The sequence below is a fragment of the Bombus affinis genome, chromosome 14, assembly GCF_024516045.1.
Source record: "Bombus affinis isolate iyBomAffi1 chromosome 14, iyBomAffi1.2, whole genome shotgun sequence".
In the NCBI taxonomy this organism is placed as follows: domain Eukaryota; kingdom Metazoa; phylum Arthropoda; class Insecta; order Hymenoptera; family Apidae; genus Bombus; species Bombus affinis.
In genome coordinates this window covers 7,990,230-8,012,483 of record NC_066357.1, presented here as the reverse complement: position 1 = coordinate 8,012,483, position 22,254 = coordinate 7,990,230, and the positions used below count along the sequence as shown (strand labels likewise).

At 43.5% G+C, this 22,254-nt stretch overlaps 1 protein-coding gene across 9 annotated transcripts in view; it reads left to right on the top strand.

The window, feature by feature from the left end:
• The window catches only part of LOC126923944 (mushroom body large-type Kenyon cell-specific protein 1), a 104,365-nt gene that overhangs the window by 57,270 nt on the left and 24,841 nt on the right, over positions 1–22,254 (top strand). For 4 of the 9 annotated variants that reach the window (XM_050737891.1, XM_050737890.1, XM_050737895.1 and 1 more), the window contains 7 exons: positions 12,029–12,945; positions 13,045–13,359; positions 13,948–14,187; positions 14,384–14,463; positions 19,242–19,674; positions 20,883–20,927; positions 22,003–22,243. In XM_050737891.1, coding sequence (XP_050593848.1) covers positions 12,029–12,945; positions 13,045–13,359; positions 13,948–14,187; positions 14,384–14,463; positions 19,242–19,674; positions 20,883–20,927; positions 22,003–22,243 — 2,271 coding nt within the window. Of the gene's footprint in view, positions 1–12,011; positions 12,946–13,044; positions 13,360–13,947; positions 14,188–14,383; positions 14,464–19,241; positions 19,675–20,882; positions 20,928–22,002; positions 22,244–22,254 lie in introns of all 9 variants that reach the window. The other 5 variants (XM_050737892.1, XM_050737889.1, XM_050737894.1 and 2 more) reach the window with 4 other exon arrangements.

Below are 22,254 nucleotides of genomic sequence, written 5' to 3'. Positions count from 1 at the left end.
TAGGCAACGAAATCTAACAACTTCGTTAATAGATTCGCCGGTATAATAATATTTAAAATGTGAAATTTATAGTACCTATACTTCATTCGACAACTTACTCGAATCTCTCGCCTGTTACATAATGAAAGTATCAAAGATCAATTGAATTATAAAATATTTCTGATTTAGGAATTAGAACCAGTGAAATACAGAATACACGCTATGGACTGCCTGTGAAATTATTAATAATATCGAATAATACGATCAACCTGTCCAAGTGAAACGCGTGGATTGTCCTGAAAACGGGTCGCATGCCTTTTTTTCCGTCGGCGAGCAATAAATTTATAGATTTCCCGTTAAACGGCACAATTTGCGAAACGGCCCGTTAGATCTACTAGTAAAAAAACTGGGAACGTTAATCCGATAACGGATGGCGACGGTGATCTGTTGCATTTTAATCTGTCTTTTTGGATCGGCCATCGAATTTCATCCGCACAAAGCTCTGCTTTACCGCGACGTCAAAATGACGATATTAGTTGATACAAGTGTATGTCCACACCCATTGTCAACGTTATCGCGTGTGCATGTGTCTCTGCGCACGCCTGCACGTTGCGAACGTGCAACGAACGTGGTATCTCCCACTGTTTCTCCATCGTGCGTCCTCGCTATTCTTGCTTTTCAATTTCTATTCTTATCTTATTTTCACTTGCATTTTTATCCCCGGAACTCCTCCTTATCCGATTTATCTTTCTTTCTCTTTTATTTTCGGTTATTCTTCGTATCTCTTCATTCTCGTATTCGGTTATACAGTGGTTCACCTAAGCATTTCAACGATACTAGAAACTTTATAAATGTATATATACCATACGAAACACTTGAACAGTCGATTATTCAATATATTAATAAGCCGCAATATGTATCGAGACCATCTGTTACACTAATTGTACGTCTGAGATTACTATTGATACTGTGTATTAATTTTCCATTAAGCGTATGTTTGCGGCAAGTAAGTCTCGTAAATTATACATTTTCGGCTTGCTTTCTAATTTTACTATTATAATCACGATAGTCGTGTTTAACGTTAATGAAATTTCGAAAAGTTCCACACAACGCACACAATATATTCACGAAAAGATTACTTGGTAAGTGTTTGAATACTTTCATGAGCCACTGCATATCGTTCTTCTTTTTTCAGCTCGTAATACTTCCTGTACGCTGACTATTGTCATTTCTGTCCTCACGTTTAGATCTCTCTCTCTCTCTCTCTCTCTCTCTCTCTTTCTGTCGCCGTTCGTTCTTCTCCCTCTCTTTTATATGTCGCACCTTTCGTCGCTGGGATGCAACCCGTGTCTAAACACGCATCATGATGATATTTCTTTCTAGCCCACGTCGTTCGCTCGCTGTTCGTTTTCAGCGCCGAGTCGAAAACACTAGTCGTTATATTTGCCTATTCTGATAGTAACAAAAATATTCGGATATAGAGACTCTTGAATAGAAACTCGATTTTATATTTTTACTCGCCATTTTTCCCCTTTGCTTCTCTTTTTTTACATAACGGCTACTCTGGTTCGTAAGTGTAAGTGCGGCACTTGCCAATTTTAAGCATAAAATAATCTTTGTAATAAAATCCGCAAGATATAGGTATGATTTAATTTTCCATGTGACACAGGCGGTTGATAAGCATCGTGTTCGTTTTATAATTACAACTGCGTGTCGACACGGTACACTAAAATTGGGAAGTACAAGATAAACTGATCTCTACGTAACTGTCTTCTGGTTCGTCACAAAAGAATAATATAGCGAACTAAAATAGAGCTGCTAAAGCCAACGCAATTACCAATACCATTGTCTTAAATATTTCTATGAGTTTTGCAGTAGGTATGTACGTTGTTTCGATTGAAATTAAAAACATCTGTATTATTCCATCGTTGATCGAATAGAGCGTTGCTTGCAAGTGTTGACTCATAGACGGAGTCGCATAATACATTTGGCCGCAGATTTCGTTATCAAAATAATTAGGCATGGAAAAAGGATGTTAAGGCTTTGATATATGAACGCGACATAATGATGTCCTTCCCACTTCCGCCGTGCCGCGTTCCAACCGTTCTATTCCAATTCGTCAATGTCACTTCTTTATCGCGCCGTTAAAATCGTGAATTTCACGTAACCCACACGGCAATCTTGCAATGCAACTCTTCCCGCGGGTAACATTAGACAGCAGCGAACGATAAATGGGTCACAAGACGACTGTGCCGGTACGTCTGGTATCCGATTGCCGCTTGCATCGCTTAGCAAGCTAAAATATGACGAAAGTACGAGCCGATCCACGTTCCTTTTCACCATATCAACAGGATTTTCGTTTTTGTTATCACTTTTGCGAAGCGTCGAGGGCCGAGACACGAGGAAACGGACGATAAAGTTGTCTTCCCATTTAGAACTTTGTTATACACTTCCGACCTTAACCAGCTCCATTCGAGTAACTTTGAACGTGAACACCGTGATCATCGTGTTCCAGGTTGGATAATACCTAGCGTACCGACATAACGTTTGCCAAGTGGTATGGCGAGTTTCTTCGACACGAGTTTGAACGTCGGCTCCACGACCGAGACTTTACCCGTTTGTAGGAGTCGTGCATCGTTCTCGATTGATCAGAGACAGAAAAAAAGAAGATGCTATTCGAACTAAGCAGGCGAGAGGAAAAAAAGGAGTGGGTGGGGGAGACGAGCTAGTCTCTTCTCTGTTTACTCTTTGCGTCTCGGTGCATATATCATCAAGTCGCGAATTGTAGACGACTTGTATATAGGATGTTTGACCGTGAGATTTATTAGATGTTATTGCTTGTTGTCTAAATCGTCGAATATACATAAAATAATAAATAAATATACAGACTACCGTATATTCGCTGAGTCGCTCGTACAGTGTAGTATAAACGGCAAAGTAAAATTGCTAATTAATACTCAATAAATGCTCGCTAGTTACTCGTCGATAACTCGGTAGATAACTCGCGATGACGCTTAGATAGCACGTCGATACTGATAGATACTAAACTCTTTTTGGTTGCGTCAATTTGTTTGCACTGGTCGGGGGGCAGTCGGAAAATTCAGATTCGTCTTCGTTGGACGGTTGCGCGTAGCGGCGACGTTGTATTACCCGGAATTTATTTATTCTTACATTGCTCGTATCCTAACGATCTCGATACTGCGAGGCAAAACAACAACATGATTTGAATTGTCCTCTACTCGTGTGCCGCTACAGAATCTTGAAAATTCTGGTCTGCTCTCGGTAAATGCAGCGGCCGGAGCTGTAATTTCACATTGTTCCAGTATATTATTTCATTGCACGATATCGCTCCATTAGTTCGACCCGAGCAGTGATTCCCGAGGTCATTATACCAGTGGAGGATCGTCGAGGAAGAGTGAGTGGCAAGGAGAGAAGGCGAAAAGGTGGAGCGACAAGGAGAGCGGTACGGCGAGCGAAAGAGAGCGAGAGGAGGCAAGCCGAGGAGAGGGAAAGAACGTGAAAGAGAAAGAGAGAAGGAGGAACGAAGAAGAATGGTCCGCGAGGTCAGCCTACGTTCGTACATATTCTCACGTAGATCTGTGTACGTACCGACGCGTGCACACCTTGACGAACATTGTCGAAGAAAAAGAAGCAGTTGCTCGATAATACATCGACTGCGCCTAGCGTCTGGTACACGGGGTGACGGCTCGAACGAACGTTAAAGTCTAAAGGACAAAGAGAGAGTGAAAGACCAAAATTTTCGGGGGCAGCTGGTACTTTTCGTTAGTCAGTCAGAGGAGTTGAAGCATTGCTGAAAAGGCCGTGCCCTTCTTCGTACATTGTTCGTTACCATGCTTTTGTAACAGCCTTTGGCGGCTGGGATTTCCTGTTCCGTATAATTTGTCCAGATTTTTCTCTTCTACGAGAACAGTCGTCCAACAGTTCTCTCGATAAATCGCGTTGTTTACTCACTTTCGTTTACCTCGTTGGAATACATTAGCAAGACGTACGTTGAATCGTTCGAATAGCTCGAAGAATCCGGTCTCCGCGTGTAATGTTTCGCCGATAATTCTTCAGGTGTTAATATCGCGGCGAGATTAACAAATAACCTTCGGAGACTCTATCTTTGGCAAGCATCGTTTCAAGATCTTAATGAGGCACGGCTGGGTTCCATGCCTTGTTGAGAGACAAGTAACGCTCCGTGGATTTCGACATCCATCTTGCTTTCTGTCCTTTGCTCGCCTCGAAAACTAGTAACCGATCTCTCGCCGGTGAATGGGAATCTCGCGATCGTGTAACAAAGCGACGCTGATAACTTTCGAGTAGGCGACCAAGAATATTTTTACGCCAGTGTTACGAACGATCCTTCGAACCGGCGAAAGACACTCGAGTCGTTGCAATTAAAGCGAGATCGCAATAAACCTAACCGCTCTTTATGGATGCGATTTATTACCACTACGAGCAATCGCGCGATCGTTTGTCCAGTTACTTACCGTAACGGTAAACAGATCCCGCGGATTTTCGTCTATTCTCGCTGATACTTCGACCTCGTCGAATCATCGAATCGTCAAATCTGTACTAGAAGATCTTCGATTGTAAGCTTTCACGACGGTTGATGGCTGACACGCTGAAACGATAAGCTTCGGTACAGGTCTGTCACGAAGCGTACGAACTGTAACGTTCGAGACACGTCGACGCGAAGGTGTAAGAGGATCGTTTCGAAGAAATCAAAAGTACGACATCCTGTATGAAAAAATGTTCGATTTCGCGTCAGGTCGATCTGTACCAAATCTAATTGGATAAGTGAAATTCGGTAGATACGAGAAGTAATATCTCGACCGGAAGCATAGACGTTGTCCGGCACCGGGGTCGTTATCGTAATTATTTGGTTATTATCGTCCTGAAGGTTTAGCATCGGCGGCGAATCGCAAGCGAGTTTCGGACAAAGGATAGCCTTGTGCGCCGTGAGAGCCAGCTGCAGCCCCACCATGCCCGGTCACCCATTTCCTAACCTTCTACTCTCGTCTAAACCGGATTGCCATTGGTCGAAACGGGCCGGCGATTAGTGACGGGACCAAGGGAATAGCACCAAGACGCAGGACTGTGGGGGAAATATAGCGCGCGCGCTTGGATCTAAAATTACGGCTCCGCCATTGGTTGGATGGGGCCCGAGGCCATTCGATTTAGAATTGAAGAATGGTGCCGCTATATCCTCGGCTCACGGAGGACGCCCGTGGAAAGTAGATTCTCCTTCGTTCTCGAATCTTCCTCATTTTGATTCACCATTTATCAAGACAACGACCATAGCGATCGCTGGATCAGGGAAATACCGGAAATTCCTCTCCAACACGATTCCATTTGTTATTTTCCCGGAACATGCTCCGCTCTCTTTCAACCTCTACAAAGAGTTTTTCCAAAGAAATAGCAAAGCCTCGATACTCGGAAGAAATTCCATTTTAAATTCCTATTAAGTTATTTTGAAATATTCCACCTCTATACAGATATCTATTCCAGCTACTTAATTTTTACAAGATATTCTCATAAAGGTCGTTGGAATTTTTCGAGTAATTTAAGATACTCGGCCGAACGTCGGACTCGGGTCGAGTTTCTGAAATTCTTTCGATGCGCGGCAACGTTTTATTGCAACGAAATGGCGGAGATGGTGGGGATAATCGTTTTATACACTGGAGAAGTTCCTGGTGCCAAGTCTACGTCATCATTGGCTTAATCCCGGGCGTGGTCATCTGCCCTACTTCTTCCTCTTCTTAAATGGCACGCGAGATAAGATTGGTTCGGCACCTCCTGCCTGGAATTTCATCCAAAGGCGCGCCGCCACCCGTCTAATTACTTCTAGAATCGATCAAGGACAGGAACTTTGCTCGCCGTGAATATCCAGCGAACAGCGAGCGTTCTTTTCGCCATTCTCTTCAAAAATATCGAGATTAGAAACGATCGAAGAGCAACGATACCGAATATCATCGGAATAATCGTATTTCTGTTCTACTCAATAATGTGTATGTAACGTGTACGACTTATCGCGAGAACCGTTTCATGCTTACATGGTATAACATGAAGTTTTAAGGAGCTTTCGGTTTCTCGCGTTAGCGATACCAGCAGTTTTCCAGCGAGAGTTATGTAGTGTGCGTTTGGTTATTACAGTTTATGGTTGGTGATACGAGTGCTTGAATGTTCTTAGGATGTTCATCGTGTCGTCTCTGTATCTTAACAGTGTGTAACGTTTGTACCGTATTACACAGTTGGTTAGAACGATCAGTCTTAAATAATCGTGGCGAACGATACGATTTACAGTTTAACTTGGAAGGGTCTGGTTCGAACGTTACGAACTACCAGACGTAGATTGGGTTTTCGGTTGGGCGCAGTTTACGTCATTAGAAAATATCTTGCGAAAGACGTTTCGTCCCCAGAGACGTTGTTCCTCTTTGCTCACTCCGTTGCCTATATCGTTGCATTCTGCTGGCTACGTTCATTCATTTGGAAATCCGGATCCCGTGTTTCGCCGCCCACTCGTCGAAGAACTTGGTGAGAGGAAAAAGCGCGATTGCTACTTTCCTAGCGGATTATTCTCTCAGAACCCATTGATTATATGCAAGGTCGATGATGCTGCAACCAGTAGACGCGGATCGAGGTATACGTACACTCGGATACTCTTGGACGAGGTTGATCAGACCTTTTGAAGAAAAGGGGAATCTTAGCTGCCTGCCATTCGCCGTCGAAAGTACATCGATCGTATACGTGGTATCATTAATCCCGAGACGATTGTTTTTAACGATTTCTTTTTAAACGTACAGTATGAAATTAGAAATTGCCATGGTTGTCCAATTGTGTTAGGTTTTTATCTAGCGTGATTAACGTTTATCGTATTTACGTATGATACGTGTACGCTGTTGGTCATAAGTATAGCTGTGTACTTACATATTAGGACAACACCGACTCGTTATATACATTTAACGAACAATTTTTGCAAATTCTATCTCATTTAGTATTTTACATTCTGTGTAGTCTGCTAATGTTTATGCAGATTCATATTTTTATGAACACGCTTATGAAAACGTGGCGTGTATTGTTTGTCATCCTTCAAATGTTGGAACGAATACTCAACATTGTATATTTTTCCATGTTGTGCGTATTCCGTATATTTTTGCACATTCAAATTGTCCACAAATGCATAAATATCCATAGCCTAATTATAAATCCATGACGCGAGTTATAAAGACGTATGTAAGTCAGATGTGAATGTGAATATGTTTTATTCTTATCCTTGTTAAAATTTCATTGTATTCTTTTCGTATTATAAAAGCAATATCGAATCGCAATAAAGAATAAAGTTACAAGTTCATTATTTATGAAGCTTGTATGATACTCGATAGCATCGAAATCTCGATTGGTAGCAAAAATGAAATAACAAATTTCTAACGAAATAATTGGGAGGTAAGAACAGTAAGAAACACACAATTTACTTCTAATATCACATTTTATTCGATTAAAATGTCAAATTCTCCTTAGACAAAGTATTAGGTTGTCCGAAAAGTGTCTTTCTTTTACACATACGTCTTTTACAACGATGTATCTCTATACAAACGTGAAACCTAATCTGTCGAACGTAGCGATCTTTATCTTGAGAGAACAAAATTGATCGTAAAAAACGAAAAATGTTGCGCGTCCATTATTTCGTTATAAAACGAAAGAAACTTTCCGGACGACCTAATACCATCGTATCCAGCATATTTCGCAGATTTTTCAAGATAACGTTGAAACATTTGAAGCTTCCCTCGCTCTTTGCTTCTTACGAAAACTGACTTTTGCGTTTTAAGAAATGTCCAAATACTTTCAATCGGACGAAGAGCAGCAAATATGACAGAAAATAGAGCGATAAACCTTTGGTTTTTTACCGGTTCGGAAATACTAAAAAAGTAGTACATTTTAATTAAAGGCGGTAGGATAAACGTCCCGATATTCGTACGACCAGCAGCGTGAATCGCTCGCGAGCTAAATAACACAAAGAAATGTTTGCATCTCGACTATCTTCCTTGTTCTTGTACGCGCGTTAGAGCACAACGCGTTCCTTTTGTTCTTTCGTGGCAGTAGATGAGTTGGATTTGACGTCATCGCGGAACAAGGCTAAATTTAACGTAGAAAAAAAAATTTCGTGTAACGATCGCCTTATTCTGGACAGATTTTCATGACTCACTTGCACGGCCTTGGGGCCCGCACGTTCTCGCGAGATGATGATTCGTATAATTGTTGTGGTTGTCTCGATGCATGCTCAGTTCGATTACGAAGAAGTTCGAGGTTTTCTAAATACGCCGATTAGCGAATTATAGTGATTGCGTTAACTTGTGCAATTTGTGTTCCTCTTATCGATGCAGTATTAAAATCTACGAGCGGCTAAATGTTACCGTGAAATACGTTAGTCACGTTATTGACTCGCCTGGAAAAAACGAAGAATGGGCGTGTGACGATAGCAAGGAAGGGACAGCGAATTTGCAGAAAATATAGGAACGCCTACTACATCTAGTCGTAAATCGGATGGCCGGTAATACACGAAGGTGATTTAGGAATTCGATTTTCGTGACCCAGGGATAATTACAAAATAAGCCTTACCCGTTCAAAAATAACACATTTCGTTGGAGTTGCATTTAAAGTCCGCCTGTATAAACTCAGCCCTGACCGTAATGCTTGTCATACGTTTTTCTGACAGCAGCGCGTGCAAGCAGATATGTCGCAGCGGCGACGCTCGGCGCAGATCCAGTTCGCGTTTCCGCAAACTGGCATTATACCTGTATTTGATAAGCTGCGTGGAACTAGAGCGTTTAAATAATGGCCGTACAAACGACGATGGGCTACCACGATGGGGGCGTCGTCACTCGTTCGAAACGTTCGACAAACAATAATAATTTATTCAGATGTTTTTCATTGCGCGCACTCCTTTTGCAGCGAAACCTAGCGTTTAATATAACCTTATCGATCGATATACACCGAACGTACTATATTCTCTGATATTTTCTCTTCTTCTCTCATTCTTTTTCTTTTTTTTTTTTTTATTCTTAGCGACTCTCAAAATTTTGGTTCTTATCTTTCTCTTATACTTTCGTACGATACAATTTGGATCGGCATATGCGTGCTATATCGTTAGCGAGACACAGGAAGCGGAGGGTTTAAAGAAGCGGAAGCGAAAGGCGGGAATTTTAAGAGTACGCGCAGAATCACCGGCGTACGTTGGCGCGGTTCGGTATGAAAAGTTGGCGACGTCGGTCGATGTGGTAGAAATTCGCGGCAATGGAGTCGAAGTTTAATCGGCGCGACTATCCCGCGCTGGTTGGACGACAAAATCAATTCGGCGAGAAATAAAGGCGGCAGCCATGAAAAATCGCCACCGCGCTCCATCTCCTTGCGCACGCGAATTCTACCTACACATGCAAATATATTTACGTACATTCATCGGCTGGCATGTGCTCGTGGCACACGCGACGACCAAATGACGTGACAGTTATGGTGCATTTGCGGGACGCGTGCCACCGTACCGGGTGTCTGTTTAGAATCAATTGACGCATTCAAAGTGGGTCTCTGCGAAGAGACGCGTTTGCGGCCCAATTCGAGCATGGTCGATGAATAGAGCGAGTACGAGTATCGAGAATTTTTATCGCGGTGTTCGTAGGAGATTACGTGGACTTTTTTCTTGGCTCACCGACTACATGCGTCGACCATTTTTGTGTCGTCACGCATTTACTCGGTTGCTTCGAAATAGAATTGTCGACAGTTTCATCATGATATCGATCACGAAGGAAAAATAAACGTGGTTGAATTTACATTGGAACTCGATATTTCACGTTGGATATTTATTTTGAGAATTAATATCGGTCGCAAGCGATGCATTAAAAATTGTACAGGATGATATCGGGACGGATTTTGATTTTTCCGGAACCTTTTGCCGTTACCAACGAGACACGGCGCGTCGTTACGATAACGTTCGACTGTTTGACCTTTGGATAAGGAAATTAAAAAGTCCTGTTATCGTTGCATCTATCGATAGCGATTTTGAGGAGCGTCGCGAATTACTTGCACAGGAATTACGGCCCCTAGTCGTCCGATTGGAAATACCACAAATCTTCGACATTTCTCGGGTTTCATAAAATCGAGCGAATTTTGTACCTGGAGGATTGAGAATCACAGTGGTGTACGGTGACTTGTGAAAGCCTATTACACCATAATGAGATACGACTGGCGCGATTATATCTGTGAGATTTGAAACAAACCTGAAAATATATATAGAAGCTAGGAAATATTTATTGCAAACATATCTACTCTTCACGGAGATCAGAAAATTATTTCGTTTCGTTCGTTCGTTTCGCTCATTGTTCGTTGAAGATGGTCGATATTCGCATGCTGCAGGCGAATTTTTTTACTAAATACGTCTTTGCAGTATATGTCTCGTAACCGTCGCACGTTCGAATCGGTTTCCCATATTACCGATATACGTAATTACAATAATTCTATCTCATTAACCGGTGAATGGAATTCCAAAAAGTTCCATGTAACGCACGTTATATATGCAGAAAAATGTCCTATAGCAAATGTTCAAATGCTTGCGTGAGTCGCTGTACAGCGACTCGAACGTACAAAAAAAGCTATAATAGCGAGTATCGTTTACGGAACGGGATTTCTAAATGGCAGCTCGAAGCGGGAGAATCGTTATGGCAATGGAGCTAAAGCAATCCGATAGAACGATTGGCGAAAAAAGAGAAGAGGAAACATTAGCAAATGCGTTCGCATTGCACCGCCACTTTTGATGTGCCGCAATTTTCTTCGTTGCGACATTCTGTCAGATATACCGGGCCGTGCGTGTTACCGCCGTGTCCTTCAAAAAACCACCACGTCCGGTCGGTTTCTCGAGCATGCGATTTTGGTGATTCCGACATCGACGTGCATTACCAGAGAGTTATCGTGGTTAACGGATCTTTATATTCACGCGAGCAACTTGCGTTTTCCACGAGCTCCGGCCCTCGCGTTTTCTCTGCCAATGATTTATCGCTGCCCTTTTAGCGACTTCGATGATTAACCCTTTAACAGCTCAGTAAATTTCACGGAGTCCGCGTAAAAATAACTAGTTGTTTCTTTCTTCGCAAAGTCTTCGAACGTCTCATCGACCAGGTATCTCAAATAAAATACGAACGAGAATTTTTTTGTAAACGAAACTAAGTATAAATTACTTATATATATATATTGGCAATTTATTGCAATACGAAGTATCAATTACGATATAATTAACAACTTAATCGTATATGTCGGTATACGAACAAAACATAATAATCGAATACATAATCCCACTTTGCTTTTAGAGTTCTCTTGCTGCAGGTACCTTAAAACTATCTAACAAGCACACGATCTATATGTTCTTACTATAACAGAAAACAAGTATGATAGAAGCGTGCAAAATTTGTCACGTCATGTAACTGTGAAAACCACAGGGAAAAGATACGACAAGTTACATTCATCGTGTTTCGCGATAGAGTAATTTTTGAAATTTCATATGCTGTTAATCAATTCCATATTACAAAATTTTCCTTTTTATTCTATTGTGGCACTGAAAATATACGGTTTAGTTATTCTTTTAGATATTTCAAAAATACTGATTACTGTAACATTAGCCGTGTCTTCGGCTCTTTATAAAAACTCCCTAAATATAGATCACCTATTTTGAAAATACTTATGTTCGAACGTAACAAGTTGACAAATTATAACAAAGAAGAAAAATCAGTCTTCGTATGGTCATAACAAAACAAAAATACACTGGTCTGTAAGAATGGAGGGCTAGGCGGTATGCGTTCGTCAAACTCGTTCGTGACAGTAACAGACACCGTTGATCTAATCTAATCGTTTTAATCGATACGAAAATTTGCAAGACGAATCTGCCATAGTGTAAATAAGAGTAGTCTTATACTCGGAGCGTATGGTTAGAAAAGTGGTTGTACAGGGGTTTGCGGGCAAGTGGCGCTTATCATTGTTTGATGCAGTTACGATGGTGTCGCAGGTCTGGAACGGGTAGCGGAGGAGTTGATGGGCCGTAGGAGATGGAAGCAATATCAGGACACCCTGTACAGCGGTACTCGCAGCAGCGAATCAGTGACGGCACAGCCCCACCACCGGCTCTACCCGGCGTTCTCGTCGTCCTGCGACCCGGTGGTGCCCGGGAATTTGGAACAAATTGGGTCGCGTCCGCTTCATCCTGCGTCCTCCTCGTTACCTACAACGATAACGACGACAACGACGGTGCCACCGGCGATTACGACGACGACAGCGGCAACGACGGCGACGACGACGGGCCCGATCAAGCAGGAGAGCCTGCAAAGGCATCACCTGCAGAACCACCATCACCTACAGCCCTCCGCCGTTCAAGATCACCACCGTCACTATCAGCAGCAACAACAGCAACAGCAGCAACGACAACAACGGCAACAAGAAGACCGTCGCCTAAGGCCAGACGAGATCAAAGTCGAGGTCGGCGAGGACGAGTTCGCGAACGGTGTCGCCCGAGAGGAATCGGCTACGAAGACCGCGGATACGTCGACGACGACCACGGTAACGACGGGCACGACGACCACGTCGACGACGACAACGGGAACGAGCATACTTGCTACCAGTACCGCGACCGGCACGATCGCGACGATCACCACGCCGAACACCACCGCTGTTATGACCACGGGAACCACGACGATCGCGACGAGGCGGCGACGCAAACGCCGGCAGAACGACGGAGAGGCCACCGACGACAGAGAGGACGACGAAGAGAACGAGGAAGAGGAGGATGGAAGGGGGCAGGCCGAAGTGGAAAAACGGCTGAAGCTCGACGAAGACGCCGACAGGCCCGTCAGTCCTCTGAGAAGGGAGAACGATCGAGGATCTCGGGATTATCCGACTGCCAACGCTACAGATACGGAAGGGACCAAGGTTCGTTGTAGAATCCCCTTTTTTTTTTCTTTTCTCGGGGGTCAGGGTGAAGCAATCGAAAAGAAAGCCAATAATAACGTGTAACGGTGTTTGTTGCAGGAACGAACGGAAGAAGTCGCGTTGGAGCGGACACCGGTGACGCAGGGTTCATTGAGAGTGAAAACGGAGGAGGAGTTGCAAGGAGTGCCGAGTTCTGGAGGCGGTCCAACGATATTGACGACACCGACGCCGGATTCGGACGCGATCAGGTCAGGGTTGCCGTGTCGGGAGGTTGAAGCAGCCGCTAGAAACGCGGTACCGCCGTTTCTTATTGGAAGCCGACGCACCAGCCCACCGCCAGAAGACTGGAAGCCGCTAGACAAATGTTACTTTTGCCTGGACGGCAAGCTACCGCACGATGATCAACCACCTCTCGTAAGTACGATTCTCGTAACCATGGCTAAGCGGAAGCTGTCTTGTTCGCATCATGGTGACGTTATTTAATGCGAATCAATTCACGATCGATCGAAGAATAATTTAGCTGGAGGACTAATTTATTCGTCACCGGTTTGACTCGGAACGCTCTGTCACCATGATGCGATTCGTCGCGCATAAAACTGCATTAGCCAACGCGGAATTCTTCAAAGCGCATAATTAATCGCGCGGAAAGGACAACGCTTTACGCGATATATGACGGATATCGGTCCTCCGGCGCAGGACACTAGGAAACGTTCAATTCTTTATTATCACGCGCAAAAGAGTACGTCTCTTCGTATCCGTTGCTTTGATCGCTTTGACACGCCGCCCTTATAAAAGTTTCACGAAGGCGGACCCGTATTCCTGCGTGGCGAAAAGCGAATTTGATCAGGATTCGATTTGTCCTCCAACGTCGACGAGGATGTGCTCCTTTTTCCATGATCGTTTCTTCCCTCCCACGCCGGTGGTAATCAGTTCCTTTCCGTGTGTTCCGCCGACCAATGACGAGCCGGACGAACATAACGTTCGATGTCGCGAATCCTGCAGAGTCCGCAGAGCGACAGTAGCAGCAGCTCGCGATCGGCCGAGTCACCGATGTCGGTCCAGGTGGACCCGATGGCGGCGTCCGTGGTCGCCGCGGCTCTCACCGGTACCTACCCTACCTTACTGCCTCAGTGGTGTCTGCCACCAAGGGAGGCGCCTCTCGTTGGGGTGCAGCCTCATCAGGACAGTGCAACGCCAGCCGACCAACCTCTCGACCTCTCGGCCAAACCGAAAAATTCTCAGGTACGTGCTCCTTCTGGCGTGGGTAGATTCGCTTTCCTTCTCCTTTGCGTCTAGAAACGCGAAACATAAGAGTCAACGCAATTATCGTCTTCTCACATTTACGTTTACGTTATCATTTATTTTTACGACGCTAGAGCGTTTTCTACCAAAAAAACGAAAATGCTGTTGCGTGACACGATGACGCTTTCTGTCGCAGGATAACAACATATCTCTATTGGAACAACAGAAAATACCTCTGAGGATGACAGCAGGTATCGACCCCAAGAGTATCTTTAAGTAAGTAACCTTCTTCTTAACAAGAATATTTAAACGATTTCGCGTTCTCGTCATACACCGATGAAAACTAGCTGTTGGTCGTATTTTTCCGACGCTGTCACAGGCTGTCTAAAAAAAAAAAAAAAAAAAAAAAAATAAAAAAATAAAAAAATAAAAAATAAGAAAGAAGTCGTCTCGGCGCTGTTGAAATTCGTCTGTGATGCTTAGTAACCAGAACGAGAAGCGTGTCGATTCCTGCCAGTGTTATCACGCGACTCGTTTTACACCTCGCAGCGAAACGAAGCCACCACTGATATAGGTATTTGCATTCCGCGCGAGCAAAAGAAAGTGTTGATCGCATTCCGTATGCCGCGTATTCCAAAGGATCGAGAATAGATTCGTGTTCGAACGCGACGACTTAATGGACGACGTACTCTGTCAAGGCTGATTGTACTGTAGTATACAATCGTTTCGAAGCTGCCATACCGATCGTTCGGCGTACCTTGGATACTTTTATATCGCACAGAAGTTGTGTCATTAAATAGGATGCACGGTATACGATTCGAATCTATAGCGGCGGCGTACGAAACGGTAATTAAAAAGTTTCCACGGTTCGTTGTTTGCTTATTCGGAAAATTTTCCGCCGAGCATCCCACTGCTCGTCCGGCTACTCATTACGAAAATTTGCACGAAAGTCTGTTACAATTTTTTTGCCGGTTTGTTTAGAAAACACTCGTGTCGAAGCATACACGTTATCCGCGCATTAATCTCTTCAATAGAATTCGCGTGCCGCGAAAATTATCGCGCTCGTACGGCCGTTTATCCGTTTGTCGAATGAAAATATACATATAATGGTAGTGGGTATTTTATTTCGTACGAAACCTGCCGGTTATCGGGTTCAACATCGCGTCCGTTCCAAAGGGTGACTCGAAAATTGCGAGGAGAAACTTCGCGCGCGCCCGAATCGGCCGTGAAAGTTAATCGAAGATGAACGGAAGAGAAATCGGAAGATCCTTGCTAAAAATTCTAAAAGCTAAAATCGACGCGCTCTCTTGAATAACGTTTCGCGATAAAACACGAACCGCCTGTCTTCCCGAGTTTTCACTTAAGCGTCGGCAAGTTCAATGTTTCTTAACCCTGTTACGTTCTTTCGATCATTTTATAGCGAATCGCGTTATACCATTGTTGAAAAACTAGTTGAATTTATCATGAAAATAAGACGCGATTGTTATTATGCTACGTATCTTCTGGGAACATTTATCTTTCGAATCTTTAATTCGTTTGACGATAAAAATCAACGTTAGGAATTAACGTTATAGATAGGAATCAAAAATGATTAAAGTAATTAATTTACTTTGTACAAAGTTCAGGTAGGATAACGCATTGCGATATATCGCACGAATACAACAAAAATCCCGTTACATTTATAATTCGCTCTACGTTTTTCATTCGGTGTTATACTTCTAAACATACTTTGATTTATTTATTAAACTTTTGGTAATAGGCTTTTTTTGTTATTATCGAGACTTTCGGTGATCTCAGCGAAGCACGTAGTCTTTGTTCGCTTTATCGAAAGTTCAGATGGGATAACGCGTTACAACGTGTCTGACAAAAAAGTCTAAAGAGGAATGTATCTTTAATCCGTTAATACGCTTCTCGCTGATCGTTAGACCTGTAGATTTTTGCTAATTTTCATGAACATTCGAAGCGAGCATTTAAAAATCTCGTTCTCGGTCGAGACGAAAACAAGGTCGAGACATAAAAATTCAAGAATCTCAGCATGAGTAAGTCGAAATGGAAGAACGTTATAGATTCCAAATAATATAACGTTCCTTGAAGCGGACGTTATTCGTGGGGGAAAAAAATGAATAAATGGCACGATGATCGAAGGAACGAAACGGAGGGAGGGAAAACAGGGAGAAGACGAATAACGCCGAGTCAAAGTCGCGAACCATGTCCGTACGTTGCCCTCGTGTTTTCGCTGTTTTCCCCGCGGAACATTTTGCGCGTCAAATTTTTATCGTCGTCTATTATTAGTCCACCGTAATCTGCACCTCCTGACACATCGAAGGCACAAAGTACCTCGCGTGTGTCGTACGCCGCGCGAGAAAGATCGAAACGCGGAGAGGAACGCTGGAGAAAAGGAGACGGGGCCAGAGTCTCGGCTCGCGGCGGCGCATGCGCGTTACCGCAATTAACGATAAGATAGCCCGCCGTCGAAACCACGCGAGTAAAGTCGAAAAATTAGAAGCTCGAACGATCAACCGGACGAACAATCGTTCGAGTCGACGCTGTTGACAAAGTTTTCTTGTACCGCGTGGAAATTCCAGATAACAGACGTCACGTGACCACGCGACACCGGATCTCTCTCGCAAGCGTTTATTGATCATTTTCGTCAGACCGCAATCGCCTCTTATCTTAATCGGTGCTACAGACAATGATGGATTAAAATAGGAGCAATTACGAGTTTAACGATGTAGCGCTAATTATTTATGTCTCTAAGGAATAGCATATAGATTAGACATTAAATAGCTGGAAGAGGATAACGCAGGGTCATGAGAAATCATTTCGGTTGATCTTTTATTTTGACGTCATTCGCTGGTTGGTATAGTAAGATCACAGGTAAAAAGTACGATAAATCACATCTTTTTTTTTTTCTTTTTTTTTCTCTCTCTTTTCTTACGAAAGAATAATTTTATTCTCGGACAATTCCATATCGAAACTAACTGTTTTCACATTTGTTTTTGAGATTAGACGCGATTTCCTTGAACGTTTGAAAATTACTGACATTTATTTCTCACGAAAGCAAGTATCTTTAGTATTTAATGCCAGAAACGAAAGAAATCCTGACGAAAAGGAAATAATTATTTTCTAAATCGTCCTTCCCGAATTGCAGTTATCACACCGTCGGGGTTTAATCTTTCGTCGAATGGTTAATTAGGATAATGTCGAAATTAGGATAATTAGAGGGAAGCTAAATTCGTAGTGCAGCAGGTATCGCGGCGAATAAAGAATAAAAGGCTGCAGAGATACGGTTGTTGCAAGCGGCACTCGAAGCGGTGGCGAAGCTTAGGAGGGGGCAGAACGGTCGAAATACACTTTTATCAGCTTACTTTGCTGTCCGAGAGAGAATAGGTCGACGAACTCATCATGGGGGGCCACGGTTCTTGCGAATCACCAACGAGCGGCCACATCTTTTACGTGGAATTCTTCCTATCAATTTTATTGTTAAACAACGAGACAGACTGTAGCAGCCCGATTGCTACCTGTCGTCTTTGCGTCATTCGATTCTTCGAACTGCCATCAGCGATACGAATTGAAATTTCTTAATTCGACGATAGAGAAAGCAAACGGAATAGAAAAAAAGAAAGAACAAAAGGTGTCGATGAATATGTATAGCATCAGCGGCGGAATAACAGGAGACTTACGACACGTAAGAAGCCGAATGAATCGGCTATGTACGATACGTATGGAGTCGTTCAGAAGCTAAACTGGACAATTCAACATCTTATTAATTCCTTAATTTCATTACATAAACACGCGTTTAACGATCGATCCCCAGGAAACAAACGAGTTACTCCCGTAATTCAACCCGATTCAGGATACGTGCGTTCGATGTGAAATTCTGGAAACAATTTTCAATTCCTCGGTATATTAATTTAACGAATATCATGGATGTCGTGGAAGTACGATCGTTTTCTTGATTTTCTCTGATTTTTCTACTTTGTTCTTTGACCGTGTTACACACCGTGATCGTTCAAGTACTCGTAACGTGATAACAAAGTTCAAGGTAAATTAAAAAGAAACAGCGTTTGCTACGTTATCGGTTCTCTGTATTTCTAAATTTATAAAGTTGTTCAACGTTGGCTTCTAAACGCCTCATATAAATCATATTCAAGAAACATTTTAATTGCGTAATAACTGACAGCTCACTCGCCATTAGCCCGTCTAATTTCGTAGCTAGAATTCGTTCTAATACAGCCGGCTAGGTCAAAGATCAAAGCGTTAACGAGACACACTCTGTTGGATCGATTCGTTTCTCGTGTACAACACGTGCGCGTACCTCGCCGGCCACGTGGCTGGGAAACGTTGGTACAGCTTGGCCAATGAACCGCTTCTACACGTGAGTCTATGGTACGAAAACCACCCGATAACCCAGTAACTTCGTTACGAGGATATCGGTATGGCGTGTTATATAGCGTGATTGTGCAATTATCGGGGCTCATTAGATATCTGGAATCTCGATTCGTCGGTACGTCAACGTGCAAAGTAGATTGCAGATATTTATGGATTTTTGGAAAGTTGTAAATATCAGCGGAATACATTCAATAAGATGTCAAAAATAGAATACCTGTTGTGATGTTTAGTAGATCGAACGGACAGAGAAGCGGCTTAGAAATTTCAAATGAACCGGGACAGAGAGATACGCAATAGGGCGATAAGAAAAAGCAAGATTAAACATCGACTTGTTTCTTACTGCCTACGTTCTTTCCATCATTTTCGTCCTAATTCTATCTTTCTAACAAAAACAGCGTTTAAAAAAAATTCCAAGCTCGGGCAAGATACGAAGGCTTTATTATCGGTGTACACGATGCGTAGTTTCAAGTTTATGTCAAACACTTTCTTAAAATAACTCCCCGTTAGATTTCTGTTTAGGTCCCATTTCTTTAGTTTCATTCACAAAAATATAAAATCGCGTGAACGTCTGCGGTCTACCGACTAGACAGTCGAGTAAAGGAGAGGATAAACGATAACGCGAATTGATAATACGATAAACGATACCATGTTGAATGTTTTAGTTCTTGTTATCGTGCAAAACCACGTATGACCGGGCCAGTGGCGGCCGTGGCGGCGGCAGCAGCAGCTGCGGCAGGCGTCGGTGGTGTCCCCGTGGTGGGTGCCGGGGGTGGCCGGAGGGCCTACACCGAGGAGGAACTGCAAGCCGCGCTCAGGGATATCCAGAGTGGCAAGCTCGGCACACGAAGGGCGGCCGTGATCTACGGGATACCGCGTAGCACCCTGCGCAACAAGGTCTACAAGCTTGCGATGGAACGCGAAAGGGACGCGTCCCTGTCTAGCACCCACTCACACCCTCACGAGCCCGGCGCCCCAGCCACCACCACCACCACCATCACCACCACCACCACCACTACTACTACTACTACAACTACAACACCACCAAATACGACCCAAAACGCCTCCGCGACCACTCCGCCCCCGCAAGTGGATGAGGTAGGTTTTGGGGACAGAACAAGAGAAAGAGAAACCGGAAAGCGAGAGAAGAAGTGAGAGGCAAACAGAGGGTGCGGGAACATGTAATAAAAAAGAGCGATGATACGATAAATCATGTTGTATCTGTACCTAACTTTCTATAGCAGAGGGATTTAAGTATCGAGAATCGATAATTGAGTAACTGAGAATTGAGAATTGGCAATTGATCGAGAATTGAGTAATTGTAATAGCAAATATACCGAACTGAGAGAGCGTCCAAACTGGAAAGTATCTTATAGGGTCGAGTGTGGATCGCTAGGATGTAGATCGTTTTTCGAAACCACGCTTCTTCTGACACTGGTGGCACGAGTTTCCTTCTCGGTGACAGTCGTCGACCGAGTTATCGTTACGTCGAGAATGTCCGATAATCGTGTCAGTGACGGTAGGAGGAATAGCTCCAATGTTTCCAATATTAAATCGAGAAATTATATTCACCTCTCAAAAAAAAAAAGAAAGAAAAAATAAAAAGAAAAAAGAAAGAGGAAAAGGAAACGTTTCCTCTCGTAGAAGTTTCTACGTAGTAGATTCGGTGGTGATTTTCCGTCTCTAAAGTATCTCCATGTGTTCGATTCGATTTCCAATTCTTCGTATACGTATGATCGTTTAATTAAAAAGTCTACCGTGCAGTTCCTTTCAGGTTCGATACACGTTCCACCGTCATTAATCATAAGTTATCGGACGTTGCGAGGAAAGATTACGCTCGATAGAGGAGATGATGCCTTTGGACGCGATTTATCTTAAGCGAAAGATGACGCATCCAAGGACAAGGAGAGAATATGACGGAGAGGGAATGGGGAGGGGGGTTGCAGAGAGATATAAAAGACCAGTTGAATCTCGATAAGTCGTTCGCGAAGGAAGACCGCCTATTTGTATCTAAGTGTGGTTTTGGTTAGGAAGAACGAATGGAGCTTCCCCAAAACATACCTCTGCCACGGTGATCGTAGAGTTCGCGTGAACCGATCAACTCGCCAAGTATATACAAGTACAAGAGATTGCAACTGTCGTACGAGCATATTGCATCTTCTAATTTCACTATAAATAAAAGAAAATGAAGCTGATTAATACGAAGATGGATCGGTACACGCGGTTCGTTATCGGTTGCCGTGATGCTCAGTAGTGTCGAATGTTTTTGCATGGGCTGTTTAACTTTTTTATCTCACTATTTGTAGTTTAACACACGGCCGCTTGGTCTTGGCGAGGTTGCAAGACTCGAGGTAAGTCTTCGGGACGATCGTTTCGAGCCGAGAGGAGAGAGTTCTTCTTGGATGCGAGCTTTTGTTCGCGACGGGCTCTTAGGGCCCTCGAATTCGTTGTCACGAGTACATACGCTTTTTTTTCCGACCTCGACACCATGCATCCTCGATGTGTTTTGTACAGACGATCGTGCTTCAGTATTATTAGTACAGCTGTCGATTTTATGGCGCAAGGGAATGTCAGGAAGTAATCGTTTCTACGTGGCGTTGCAATAGCAAGGCATGCTGACAAGTGGCGTGGCTTATCCGGCAACATATATTCGAGAAACTGATACACGTTAGACGAAAATTAATTTTCCAAGAGCGTCCGTAATATCTTGACATTCAAACGATGCACGACGCTTGTTGGGAAATGGATCTTGGAATATCGAATAATCGATGGTTCATTTTCCTTTTTAACGACGTTCTGCCTGGTGTCATTAGGAGAAGCGCAGGTAGTTTAGTCCTGGTAGATTTTTTAGTTTGAATGCATGTTGTTTGAGTAATATTACGAGGCAATGGCCGGTGTGTAGCACCGGGTACTTTTTATTCGTCGGAGAGCGAGACACTTTCGAGCTGGTATTTCAATTTTCGACCTTGCCTTTCTCTTTCTTTTCGCGCGAAAAACGACCCAGGTACAGGAAACTTTACATGAGAATAACATTTGGGCAAAGCGTTCCTTTCTTTTTCTATGTCCTTTTTATTTTTGTATACGTCGTACATGCTTTTTGCGAACGATTCTATCTGGCAAATTCCTGCATGACGCTTGGTCATTCTGCATTCGACGAAGAAGAGTATATTTACATGGACAATCGACACTGTTACAACACAGACATACACGCAAATACAAACACAGAAGAACGCCTCTCGATGAAATCCTGCTAGCGAAAAGAATGTCGCCAAGAAAGTGTTATACCGATTTTACGATAAAGATCGACGTAAGACGTGACTTTCCTCGAGAGGACCCATCGATGTTAACGATTCGTGTTTCGAATTATTCGTTTTCTTATCGCGGCTAGAATGTGTGCAATACGCTAGAAAGAAATATTCTTAACAGGTGGACGACAAAGAACTGTCCGGAGCGGAAGAGGAGAAAGAAGTGGAGAAAGCTCTGCTGAAGCCACTGTTGTCCTTGGAAGACCTTGTCAGGTTTTCCGCCCTCGAAGGAAGCGGCGGTGATTCCCTCAGAACGTTGCTACAACGAGGACACGAGACGGGAGCCGAGTGGCCAGGGCTCGAACACGCCAACATCGGCCCGTATATTCAAAAGATGCTTGCAGCAGCTGCGCCATTTAAAGGTGAGAAACAC